The sequence below is a fragment of the Scatophagus argus genome, chromosome 18 (genome assembly GCF_020382885.2).
Source record: "Scatophagus argus isolate fScaArg1 chromosome 18, fScaArg1.pri, whole genome shotgun sequence".
Lineage (NCBI taxonomy): Eukaryota > Metazoa > Chordata > Actinopteri > Scatophagidae > Scatophagus > Scatophagus argus.
The window spans coordinates 16,465,857-16,478,415 of NC_058510.1; the positions used below are offsets into that span (position 1 = coordinate 16,465,857).

General features: G+C 42.6%; 1 protein-coding gene across 1 annotated transcript in view; it reads left to right on the top strand.

Moving 5' to 3' along the window:
* The first annotated feature begins 8,485 nt into the window (after positions 1 to 8,485).
* The window catches only part of zeb1b (zinc finger E-box binding homeobox 1b), a 46,797-nt gene continuing 42,723 nt past the window's right edge, over positions 8,486 to 12,559 (top strand). Inside the window, exon 1 of the mRNA XM_046371043.1 lies at positions 8,486 to 8,612. Coding sequence (XP_046226999.1) covers positions 8,555 to 8,612 — 58 coding nt within the window. The 5' untranslated portion in view covers positions 8,486 to 8,554. The remainder of the gene's footprint in view (positions 8,613 to 12,559) is intronic.

The window sequence follows — 12,559 nt, forward strand, 5'->3', positions numbered from 1 at the left end:
CACCAATCAGAGCTTGCCTTCTTTCATAATGTGGTTGATGTCACCTAGAAGCAGGGATGACTTCTGGGAACAACAGTTAACAAACAAACCATGGTGATGTGTATGCAAAAGCCTATAAAAGAAAGAAGAAGCCCAATTCACAGTTCCTCTGGCTGTATCTACAGTATCATTCACCTTGTTTACGCATAAAACAGCTTTATGTCAACGTGGTCAAATCATGTGAAATTTTTCATGGCAGGAAAACACTTTATAAGGCATGCCATATATGCTGTCAGTTATCATTGACTATGATATACTACATGATATAAAATGATCAATGGCAACCCGACACCCATTTTCATCTGGACGCAAGTGGTTTTGGAGGTTATTTCTGGTTAGTTATTTCTGGAGCATTAACGAGCTGGACACTGAGACAGGGCGCAGGGTCCTGGGGTCTTGTGGTCACAGTGAAGTTTGGATGAACATAAATGACACCCCACCAACCACATCTAGCAAATCAGGCTAACCATAGACACTGCACAGATGACTGGTCACGTAATTAAACTGTCGTTTGTCAAGACATAGCTAGAACAAAATCCTGCCAAAATAACAATCAATTGTACATTTATGAAATGTGTTAATTAGTGATCTTTGCAGGTGCTGCTAGCCATACCTTTGCACCAGTTAGCTGGCAGACTAGCTGAGTCTCCCTTTTCCAGTATTTATGCTATGCTATGCCAAGCATGTCCTGACTAGTCTAGCTCAGGTCAAATATAACCTGTCTACCAGCACCTCCAAAGCTAACTAATTTAGACACTGTTGAATCTGTTAATATTTCAATTTGTGATTTCACTATGGATTGCACTTTGGGCTATTTATTGGCTGGCACAGTGGCCCACTGGACCCTCTGGAGTCTTAAGACAAAAAATACATTAACCATCTCCTAGCTGTAGCTTCATTTTTACAGTGCAGACATGATAATGATATCAATCTTCTTATCAAATTCTCAGCAAGAAAAATTTATATTTTGCAACACATTCATTAAATGCTGAAATATGAGATGTATATAAATCCTCTAATCTCACTACAAGAAAGAAAAATGATTCCTTTTAACAACTGAACACAGAGCACATGGAACAGAGAGAGAGAGTTGTGGAAAAAGAGAGTCAGTTGAAATATCAGCAAAACGAAGGAAGGTACAAATTATATTTGATATGTTCTTTGTCTTTGTTGGATTATATGGCTGTGTTCAGTGTGTGTATTGCAGTGTTTGTGCACATGTATTTGTATATTAGGTTTCCAGCAGCCTGGCTTTGTTGCTCTTTGGACCTCTTCTTTCTTCCAAGCCATGAAGTCAAGGCCCTCTCGTTCTTTCCAAAGCTGTAAAACCTGAAAATGAAACACTCGTCTATCTCACTTTCAGTTTTGTCCAGATGGCACATTGATGTGTGATGCTCTCCACATGTTTCTAATAGGGACTTTTGGTGCACGCCTGGCTTACACCTCTGGGGTGAATACTCAAGAGGAGATCAGGGTTGAACTGCTAAAATACATGTGTACAAATCTGTACGTGTGTTGCCACCTGGGACGAGGAAATGTCCATACATAACAGTCTATTATATCTGACAAGTTGGATCATACTTTGTAAACATCTTTCTCATTATCTGTATATAATTTTCGTCAACAAAGATGCACAGTTTTTAGGCATACAGAATGAGTTTCATGGCATATTTGATATATAATACAGTTCTTTCACATACAGCCAGGAAAAGCGTCAGAGGAATTCAGTGTTTAAACCAAATCTTGCAATGCATCAACAATAATTTCCATACCGTAACTGCAAGAATCTCACTTGATTTCTTTAGGCCTCTCCACATCAGATTACTGAGTGTACCTACTGCTGAGCGAGTTTCCCCTTCATGAACACTTCATTACAAACACTAAATGAGGACTATCTCTCCATGTGTTTATTTCCAAAGTCTTACTGGTTATTGTTATTATTGCAGTCATTTCCTGTGCTGGAATTTCATTTTGGGGCTCCCTTTGCGCTCCTAAAACTTGCTAGCAGCCTGTCACCCTTTCGGCACCTCTCGCTGGCTCTTGTAAAGGTGTGGGTGGCCATGGTTGCACCCTGAAGTGGCCACATGGACGCTGAGCTGTGAAATTACATTAAGCCGCCAGCCTAAGGCCCATGGCAATCCTCCCTTAATGAAAACTGTTTCACAGTGCAGGCTGCTCGGAGCACCGGAGACAATCTGTTTGACAACCAGGGCTTAATATGGAGAGGTTGAGTAAAGGGACACCATAGTAATTGGCTCGCATTTTGGATGTTCATTTATAGTGCTCCGCCACTATTCATGTACAGAGAAAAATGTTCTGACATTCAGCGAGTGTGTGTGGGAAAAGAGTAGGTGTGTGGTATTCATATTCATCCAGTGAAAACAGCAGTAGCCTATCACAGATCAAAACATAAGCACATACACAAACATAAACCGCCCACACGCTATTCACTCATAGAGTATCACCATTGTACCTATAACCGCACAGTGTCAGATGTGTCTATTTGCACACTCATACAGGGGAATGTAGTCTATTAGTGTTTATTTAAAGATCATAAAAGTGCATATTTTATTTTTTGGATTCTGTAAGCTCACATGTAGCTAATTTTTGTGAAGTGAAACTGCAAGAAAAAATAAAAAATACCCCTTCTATTAGAGTAAAAATCCTAATATTCTCAATAATCTCAAGTGGTATCTAGTTATGCAGTGTAGTTGTATTTTCCCAGTTTCTAATAGATGGCATTTCTGCATTAAAATGTCTAAAAAATACAATTAAACCTTTGTTATATATTTTGTTGAGTTGTGTAGCTACAACTTCAGGATAGAGTCAGAAACTGAGTAAGGAAGAGAACATGACCAAATGTTATGTGATTAAAACTTTAAAACATCACCCCATCTGTGGACATTTCTACACAAGTCACGTCATATAGATTTGAAGAGTAGATTGAAAACAACAACTCCCATGATGCCACACAACATGTCTTTTGTCTTGTTTTGTGTTTTTGTGTATTTTAACAACTAAAATAAATGTACTTCAACGTGAAAGGATTGGCTCGAGGTGACACAGCCCAATCCAACCCTGCACTACTTCTACACTGCACTAGTTCTACTGAGCTTACTTGCTTCATTTAGCAATTGTTTTGGCTTTTCTGGCCTATAACTTTACTGATTTGGTTCATGCTCCCAACTCTCACCAACCTTGATTACAGCCCGAACAGGGAGCAATTAAGAAGCTCTGACAAACCCACTGCACACAACCTCTCAAGCTCAAAACAGCAGACGAACAATAATAGCAATTAGCTGATGGACATGGTGGAGCATGTAGCAAATAATACATATACTACCCTCAATACTTGGTAGAGACCAAAAACAGAGCTAAAACAAGAGTGTGGGCTGGACTTACATTCACCAGGGGATGAAAAACATCACTGCATATAGATGATAATGTTGCTGGGTACAACATACAACATGATTTCAGCAGCAGCACCACCGCCACAGAGGTCAATATCTAACTTGGGCATGCAAAACAGAAACTGTCTGGATGGATAGGCCACTTGAAAATGTGCATTTTTAAAATACAAAAATATAAGATGGAAGCAGAAAGGAGTCTGAAGCTGCATCACCTAATTAATGACATCATTTTCCCACTGCACACCTCAGTTCACAAGAATTATTTCAGCAAACAGTGGTTTCAACTGTGAGAGAAGATGCCTCCAAAAATAACGCCTTGATAGACTGAGTTTGACATCTTTGCAGAGCGTACAAACGCTGTTCCAGCCGCAAGGACAAATGAACAGTAAAATGCAACAGGCGCTCCAATAAATACAGTATAAATTTATTCTGGGCTTTCCAGAGGATGGTTGTCTCCTTCTGACAGTCACAAGAGGAGGGAGAAGACCGGGGCAAGCCTGTCTGGCGCACTGAGGTTGTGTGAGTGCGTTCATGTGTGTGTGCTTGCATGTGTTAGGATAAGTTCATGCGCACATCTCGCTAGCCAAAACAAGTATATATCTTGGCCTGCCGTGGAGAAAGGCAGCGTTACGTTCACCCGCAGGTCAGGAGCTCTCAGCCTTGTGGCCACCCACCCCTATGGAATCACAGGAGTTGGAGAGTTTGTGTTTGTTTGTGTAACTCTGAGTGTCAGAGGGGGCTTCTTCATCCCCATCATACGCCAGTCCTCTAATCCTGATTTTTGATTCATAAAGTAAAGGGGAAAAATGGAGAAAGGAACTAAAGTAACATCTTTGTTCCCTCCAGTTTGCTTTAGAATAAAGGTGAACTACTCCTTTACTTTTACAAATGAGAAACAGCTTATCTGATATGGGCAGTCCAACTCAGCCAATGACAACAGTTCTGAAGCTTTGTGAAATTTGAGGAAATAACCCTGATGATGTCATTAGAGTTATCTTGAGTTGGGCTTGACACTTCTTACATTGGCACGGCATGGCTCCTGTGATGCATAACAGGTAAACCCAATGTAGAGCTACTTTTGAACTATTTTTGTGTTTGACATCCTAACCTCCTAAGAAGATGTAGTGGAGTAAACAGTACACTGTTTCACTGCAGTGGAATATACACATCAAGTGGAATGAAATGGAAGTATTCAAGTACCGGTGCTGTACCTCAAAATTGTACGTAAGTACACTAACTGAGTAAATGGACTTATTTACAACACACACACACACATTCTTCTATGCTTGCAGTTTGTAATGCAGGTTTTCTGTTAAATAAATAACATCAGTAGGGTATTTTTTCAGACTGTGGAGTGCTCTCTCAAGAGCCACAAAAGGCATTATTCAGCCGCTTTAATCTGCTGATTAGTACTCCTCATGACAAGTGAACGAAACTGTTTGTAGAGAGCCCCTTCAGTAGAGGAGAAGTGCTAGAATCATACACTGGGATGTCTGACTGACTGTTTTGGTTCTGTCCTGTTCACCTTGCCCCTTGACTAAGATGTTTGAGGTGTGGCTCACTCCAACAAGCGTGTCAGTGACTTCCTGTCTTGAAAAAAAATCCATAGAAGAGTACGGAAGTGGCTTGTGAATACTCCAGCATGTCGGAAGAGAACCGGGAGATTGACATCTAGTCCCCAAAACATTGTATTGTTGGGTTTCAGACACTGACAGCGTGCATTCAACTACTGCTGAATACTTGAGCTGATATTTGTTTCAGGAGTTTCCCCTGCAGGCTGACTTGACCTCTCAATAGAGACATGGGAAAATTCTCAGGCTTGCAGTAAGATCTGTTTATTTGCTGTGAGCCAGATTGTTAAAAAGCAGCATAATTTATAAATCAAGAACTGGGTTTCCTGTTAAACTCTGTTTCCATTCTCACAGCTTTTTTTGTGCAGTGTGGCACTTCACTTTAAGGCTGAAATTGATCTTTTCTCTTCTCTACAGTATCAGTTGCAATGAAGGCTCCACTTGAGCACTTTCTCCATGTGTGTATGTGTGTGTGTGTATCTTTTCAGCTGGAGAACTGCCTTGACTGCAGCTGAGCACAGTGCCATGGTGGTGATAGTGCTTTGTGGGGGTTGCTGGTCTATGGAGCAGGGAGGAGGAGGAGGAGGACCTCACAGTTAGCGGCTGTCTCTTGGGAGAGATTAAGGAGTTTAGTCTTTGCCGTGTCTCTCTCTGTCACTGCCACTGCCTTCTGCTTTTCCTCTCTATTTGGAGCAGGACGGGGTGCACCTTTTTCGTCATCCTCCTTTTTGCACTTTCTGTTCCTCTCTTCTACTCTCGTTTCCTCTCTTCCCTTTTTTTCCATCCATCCTGTCTGCCTCTGACACTCTTAGCTCTTTCCTTTGCCCCAGACCGTATTTTACACTCTCACCTTCTCCCCTTGTTTTTTTTCCTTACCCATCCTTCTGACCCCTACATATCCAGTTGATTCTCTTAGCTGACAGCCCAGATGGCACGGAGCTGTAGCTGGATGTACAGGACAAAGCTGCCCCCTCCCTCCTCAACTTCACACCAGCCCCTCTGTCCACACTCGCCAATAGGCTGCTCTGGCTGGGCCGTCCCACTGAGCTGATCCTCTGGTTCTGCGTGGAGCACTATGGAGCACAACCACTACTCACATTAATCTCCTAAACGATCCTGGACCTAAGAGGATCAATACTCATTTTCAGGGAGCAGCATGATCCCTTAATGTAGTGGAGGATGGCTGCTTATCCCTCACTCTCTTCCCCCTCCTTGCCTTGATTTCAACTCCCCATAGGAAGAGCAGGGGTGTGCCTTTGATTGTATTTCATGGCCCATTTTAGTTAGGACAATATCTCCTTTTTATTGCTGATGTCATTATTCAGGTGAACAGCACCTGTATGTCCTCTTTGGGGGGTATCTAGAGGGCTTTCATAATAAAAATTGCATCTGTCTTTATTATCTGAGGTATTAGTTTTAGTATGAGGTGGCCTTTTTATGAAATTAGATCAATGTCTTGTAATTGACTTCTGTGACCCTGCATTCATCTATATCTTATGGGGGGCCATCAGGAAGTCCGGGTGTATCTAACAACATAAGCAGCTCAGCGTATTTCTTATTTGCTGGTGTCTGAATTTGCTCCAGTACAGCAAAAAAAAAAAAAGTCACCTAGTTTAACTCCAATTGCCCTGAAACACATCAGAGATGTCTTTAGGCTATTTCATATTAGTAGTGGTCGTATAATTGTTATGCTGCGTTTTCCACAAACGCTGAAAAATGACTTCATGCTAATAGTGGCGTGATGCAAGGAAAATGGGAAAGACCGGACTTTCCATTGGATAACAAGCATCCTATTTTTCCAGGCTCACTGTGCAGGGAACACCGCTTCAACTGCACAGTTAGCGTAGCGTCTCATCATTGATCTTTGCTGATGTAGACTGTTTCTGAGGTCTTTTTCATCAGGAAAGGCGGAGAGAGAGAGTGTGAGAGAGAGAGAGAGAGAGAGAGAGAGAGAGAGAGAGAGAGAGAGAGCCTGGGCACCCTCCTTTCATCACGTCCCTCTCAAGCAGGCTGTCTATTGGTGGAAGAGGCCACCTGGAGCAAGTTTGGAGGTGTTGTTTATGCTAAAGCCATTACTCTCTGTCTGGGCATCCTGCCCTGAGAGCTGGACTGCTCTGCTGCTACTGAATTATTCAGCCCTGCCATCCTCTGTATACAATCTGTCACATGTAGCTGAATTACATGTTGATTGTCAAGCAATGAGCTGTTTGTCACGTAAATACTTGATATGTAGATTTACATCAAGGCTGTATGGCTTTGAAGTAATATCTTGCACATTGACATACAATGAAATCTTGGGATTGTATTTTTGCAATGACAAAATGTCATGACCTCATTACACAGTCTGTCTTGACAATGCAGGAAGTCATGACAACATCCTACATACCAGAGGACCAGGCACCAGCAACCTTATAGTCATCTGCTCCAAGAACAGCCACAACCTCGCAGCAGCTGCCACTCATCTGAGCTGAAATTGCATGTCATGAGACCTCAAGCATCATTTCAATCTGTGTTGAATTTTCTGTCACTATACAAGCTTCCAGAAGACTTCATGTCAAACATGTGATCGTGTGTTTTTCTTTTCTATTTACACAAAGTTTAGAGTAATAAGTGGTGTGTGTGTGTGTGTGTGTGTGTGTGCGTGTTTGTACGTGGAGGTTTGTGTCCTCTTCATCACCACTGCAGCGAGCTTGGATCAAGAGAACAGCAGGGTCTTTCTTTAGGTTGAGGATTGAATCAGTGATGGCAGTCTCATGACCTCCTCCTCTCTCTTGTCAACACACACATGCTCTGTGTGGCGTGTCACTGTCCTACTGTGCAACACACACACACAAGCATGCATGACACTTGGGTCAGTAGGTCGAAGCTGGGTAGTAAAATGTCATATATGAATGGGTATATCGAAACACAATGTGCACTGATTATGCCACTAAATAATTCATCTTAAACCAATTATTTATATATATATATGTGTGTGTGTGTGTGTAAAATAAAGTAAATGATTACATAAATGGCCATATAAAGCATAATATTACCCTTTCAAAAATATGTTTGAACAACTAGCAAAACAGAGGAACAAATAAACAAAAAACACACACACACACAAAAAAAAAATTAATTACATTTCCAATCCAATTTAGATAAAAGCCATCTGCAGTACTGCTGGAGAACAGGACAGTAGAGTACAGATACAGTAGATCCAGATAGTTTGTGATGTTACCAACAACGCAAACTAACAGGTCTAAGCACGACCACCTATGCCTATACCTTTCACTTACTAAAGTGAATCGCTCATTAGCACACATTAAAAGGCTGAGCAGGTACAGCATTCAGTCATCCCTCTCATTTCCAGTACTGCTCTGAGTGGTACTGGCAGCGTGGGTCGGGGAGGTGCGGGAAGGTGATGTCGTAAAGCTGAGTGTCGTAAACCAGGTGCGGAGAAGGGGAGGTGAAAGGGAGGGAGGAGGAGGAGGGGGGAGAGGGGGTGAGAGAGGAGGTGACTCTCCGGCAGCATTTAGACACAACGAAAGGATCATGGCGGATGGCCCCAGGTGTAAGCGCAGAAAGCAGGCGAACCCGAGGAGGAACAACGGTGAGTAAAAGTACTTCCGACGCCGAGCTTTTCTTTCGGGCAAATGGTCTAGAGGCTGTTCTGTCTCCCGGTAATTTCACCGAAAAGTTTGGCAGCCCGTAAGTCCGGTTTTTAGTAACTGAAAGTGCTGGGAAGTAGCAAGTGAGCGCTGTATTACAGCCCTATGTAGTGTACCGTTATACCTGGGTCGCGTCTCTCTCTCCGCCTAGCGGTCCGCTGCACCGGGGACCGTTATTCGCACCTCACTAACACTGTTATGAGGGAACAAGCTTTTGCCTCTACTTTATACACATTTATTGATTTTGATATACTTTGACTCTCTTAAAAGACTCTGCATTCATTGATTTACTTTCATTTTGTCGAGTTTTAGAGCCCACCACCAAACTCGGACCTGTTTCTCTGGGAAGCAAGCTACCTGATTGTTATTACGGACCTCGACCGACTGTTTGTCTTTAACAATTTGGGTTGAAAAAAACATTACATATAGCCGTTCTTTTGTCGAAGTCGTCGTGGACATAAGTTGTCTTTCTGAAACAGAATGAACACAACTGTTTGGTTTGTTCTTTCTTTCTTTTGCTTACTCGAAGCAGGTAGCGACACTGTTGCTGCACTACATTGACTGACAAAACGCATTTTGCCTGATTAAGTCCTGCCTGATGTACGCTTAGAATTGGGTTTATGCTATCGTCGACAGCTTTTGTAATGTTTTATAGAATGAAAGAGAAGAAGAGCGTGTTGTTGTGTTTAAGCACGTTTTGAGCACTTCTCTTCTTCATCCTTCAACTTATTACAGTGTTTTAGTTCTGTACTCCACATGCTGTGAACGCTAAACGTTTTCACAAGGGTATTTAATAGCAAAGTAAGGACCGATAGCTTTACCGAAACATGGATGGGGTAACGGAGGTTCCGGAGAACGAGGAATATCTCACGCGCTGTTTGTGTGAGCAGGGCGAGCGCAGCCCATATAAGGACAGCGGATCCTCTCCAGTCGCGCGCTGGGAATCCTGATTCTTGTACGACCGTGGACACGAGCGAACCTTTAAATGCACACCGTTACTGCTTGTTTTAATTCAGACTGTATTCAAATCGTACAAGTAGATACATAATCTGCGTTTCGGCTCAACGGCCTTTCACCCACCGTGTTGTGGTGTGAAAGAATATTGTTTTATATTAGAAAGTAGCCTATATGGCGTCCTTCGAGAATACGACGTTAGTAGATTTGTCGCCTGTTCGTGTTACACACGTAAATGTTAATTTGGCTTCATTTTGAGGCAAATCCAAAGGACTTTGTTGAGTTGTTAACGTCTGTTTCTGCTACATCTTTACGCGTATTTGCGTAGTGGCTTTTTGTGAATCCATAGAGCGACAATTTAGCATTTACTATTTAATGGTTTTATTGTGAAAGCAAGCCGTTTTGTAGCGAGTCTGACAACATGCGTTGCCTATCAACTAGTCAAGCTCATGAGTTGTGCCACCCAGTGTAGCTTTAAGGAACTGGGGTAATGCAGGAAATTCAGGGTTTGTCAAACCTGTATCGTCAGATATGAGATGGACGAACTCGTTTAGTCAGAGCCGTTACTTTCTGTTGTGTTTTCTTGTTCGGGGTTTTCTGTCGTGTGAATTTTCTGTGGATATCCAGCGAGAGTGGCTTATAGTTTGATTGGTGCTATCGATGTTTTCCACTGTCATTTCCTTTTTTATGGGGTGTGTTCAGCTATTCACTTCGTCCCTGGAGCGTTTGTGCAGTTGTTTAAGGTGTGGACACACCTCAGATAACGGTCCGCCTGTCTGCGTGGATATTTCATTTCCCTGTGAGAGAAAGGGAGTTTTATTTACTCTGGAAAGACTTCAGGATATCTACCTGTGATTTGTTGCTTTTTGATCTTTAGATGAACAAGATTTTATTAAACTTTTCTCAATACTGACACAGCCCTATTGATATTTAAAGTCGCACCCTTAACCAACAGATGTGGTCCTTGTTACTTTGCCTCATTTGCATTTTCTTTAAAGGTTTAAGTCCTCACTTCCCATCACCTTCTTACAAAGCAGGTGATCTGTCATGTAAATCACCGTCTCTGCTTTTTGAAGGGAATTTCTCAGTAAAGTCAGATTGAAATCTAGTGTTGTTGCATGTTGTCAGAGCCTTTTTTTTTTTTTTTTGGTTACAGTTTTATAACAAGTTGTCAGCCCAGCAGCTACTATTTTAAAATGAAAAAAAAAGAAGAAGATTAAATAGTGATTGCCTGGGCTCTTATAATTATGGAAGCCCTCAAGTTGTGCCCAGCTTGTTATGGTCAGAGGCTTTGCCAGGCCCCTTGCAGCTGAGATCAAGGTGAGCTCCATTCCCCGCTGTAAACAGAGAGGTGTTAACAGCCTGCAGGACGACAGGTGTTTGCAATCGGCGGGATACTACAGCTTCCTTTGTCGCTTCTCCCCAGTCAGCTCCCCTCAGGAATAGAAGCTGTTCCCTGCAACGGTAATTTAACACAGCAATTTGGGAATAGAGGAATGCGCCCGGTGTTAACATTCTTTGCAAAAATAAACAGTGCTGTGCTTTGACAGCTTTGTGCCCATGCTCAAGAGCTTGGCCTCATGTTTTCAGAACATTGTCTCAGAGACACATTAAAATGAGTGTACACACAGGTAGCTAGGATTTCTATTTATTTGAAAATATCATGAGGGTCATTTGCCTCATCCCCTAATCTGTCTTTCTCTCCTGTCTCCCTCTCTCCCTCTTGGGCACACTCACTCACACACTTGCACCTTGATGAATCGTCCATCAAATAAGGAAAATGAGGCTGTGGGCTTGGCACTTGGCAACAACTCATGTAATGTTGAAGAGCATGTTTATTGGCCTGGTAAAACTATACTTAAACTATACTTAGTGCTCTGGACTCACTCACCCCGTGTAGAAACTATTGAACACAACCACTTGCTGTACGTCTGTAGGAGAACAATTCTAAACAATGGTTTAGCTATAACTGCCGTTTGTTTGGCAAAACAAGCAATGTTTTAAGCTAAGGTGGAGGCTTCAGAGGAGGTGGGGATTGGCTCTGCAGCTCCACATGCCACTTCAGTTGTTTCAAAAGACATCTGTTTACATTTAAAAGGTCCACCCCTGTTGTGTGAAGAGTTTAGCAGAGGAGGAAATTTTTCATTTATCTCACTGCTTTTCACCAACTTCCTCAGCAGCTTCATTTGAAAGTGCCAAGTAAGAAAAAAATCCCCCCCCCCTTTCCCTCTCACTCCTCCTCCTAGAGCTTGTCCTTTATTTCAGGGGGTTAAGACACAGTAGCCAGGGGTGCTGTTGATTGCCCTCTGACCTAGGCACCCATGCGTGCGCAGAGTATGACTTCACTTTCCCCCCTCTGTGCCATTGTATGTCTTCCAGCATGTCCAATTGTGTTTGTGTTTAAGTCTGTTCAATAAAGGGGGAAGAGGGTGGGTGGGGTGGGGGGGGCTGTAGGAGCTGCAGTTTTTTTTCTCCGCTCCATCCATTCCTCTGTGACCCTTTAAACTGTGGGCTCCGTGTTCCCTGGGGAGTCGAAAGGGGGAGGGGGGGGGGGGGGGGGGGGGTGGAGTGAGTTTGTGTGAAGTGGCCAAGGTGACTAAAGAATTTCACATCAGGTGACAACTGAGGTGTTCAAAGGTGAAAAGCATGACACACATGACAGGTATCTCTTCAACTTGTATAGACTTTAGTGTCAAAACAAGGTGTATGTTATGCTTGAACCATAAATAACCCAAAACATATTTCAGGCATCATATAGGTGAAGAGCTCTACGTCTTCTTGTTTGTTTTTTCTTCACCATCTGCAAAAGTATGTGTAGTTTCTGGCTACTCTTCATCCCTCAACATGTCCATCATCAGGGTGGGAAAAGGCCTGTCCTCATGTGACCATTCAGTGGAATTAAAATGATGTGATGTATGACCACACTCCCACCTCA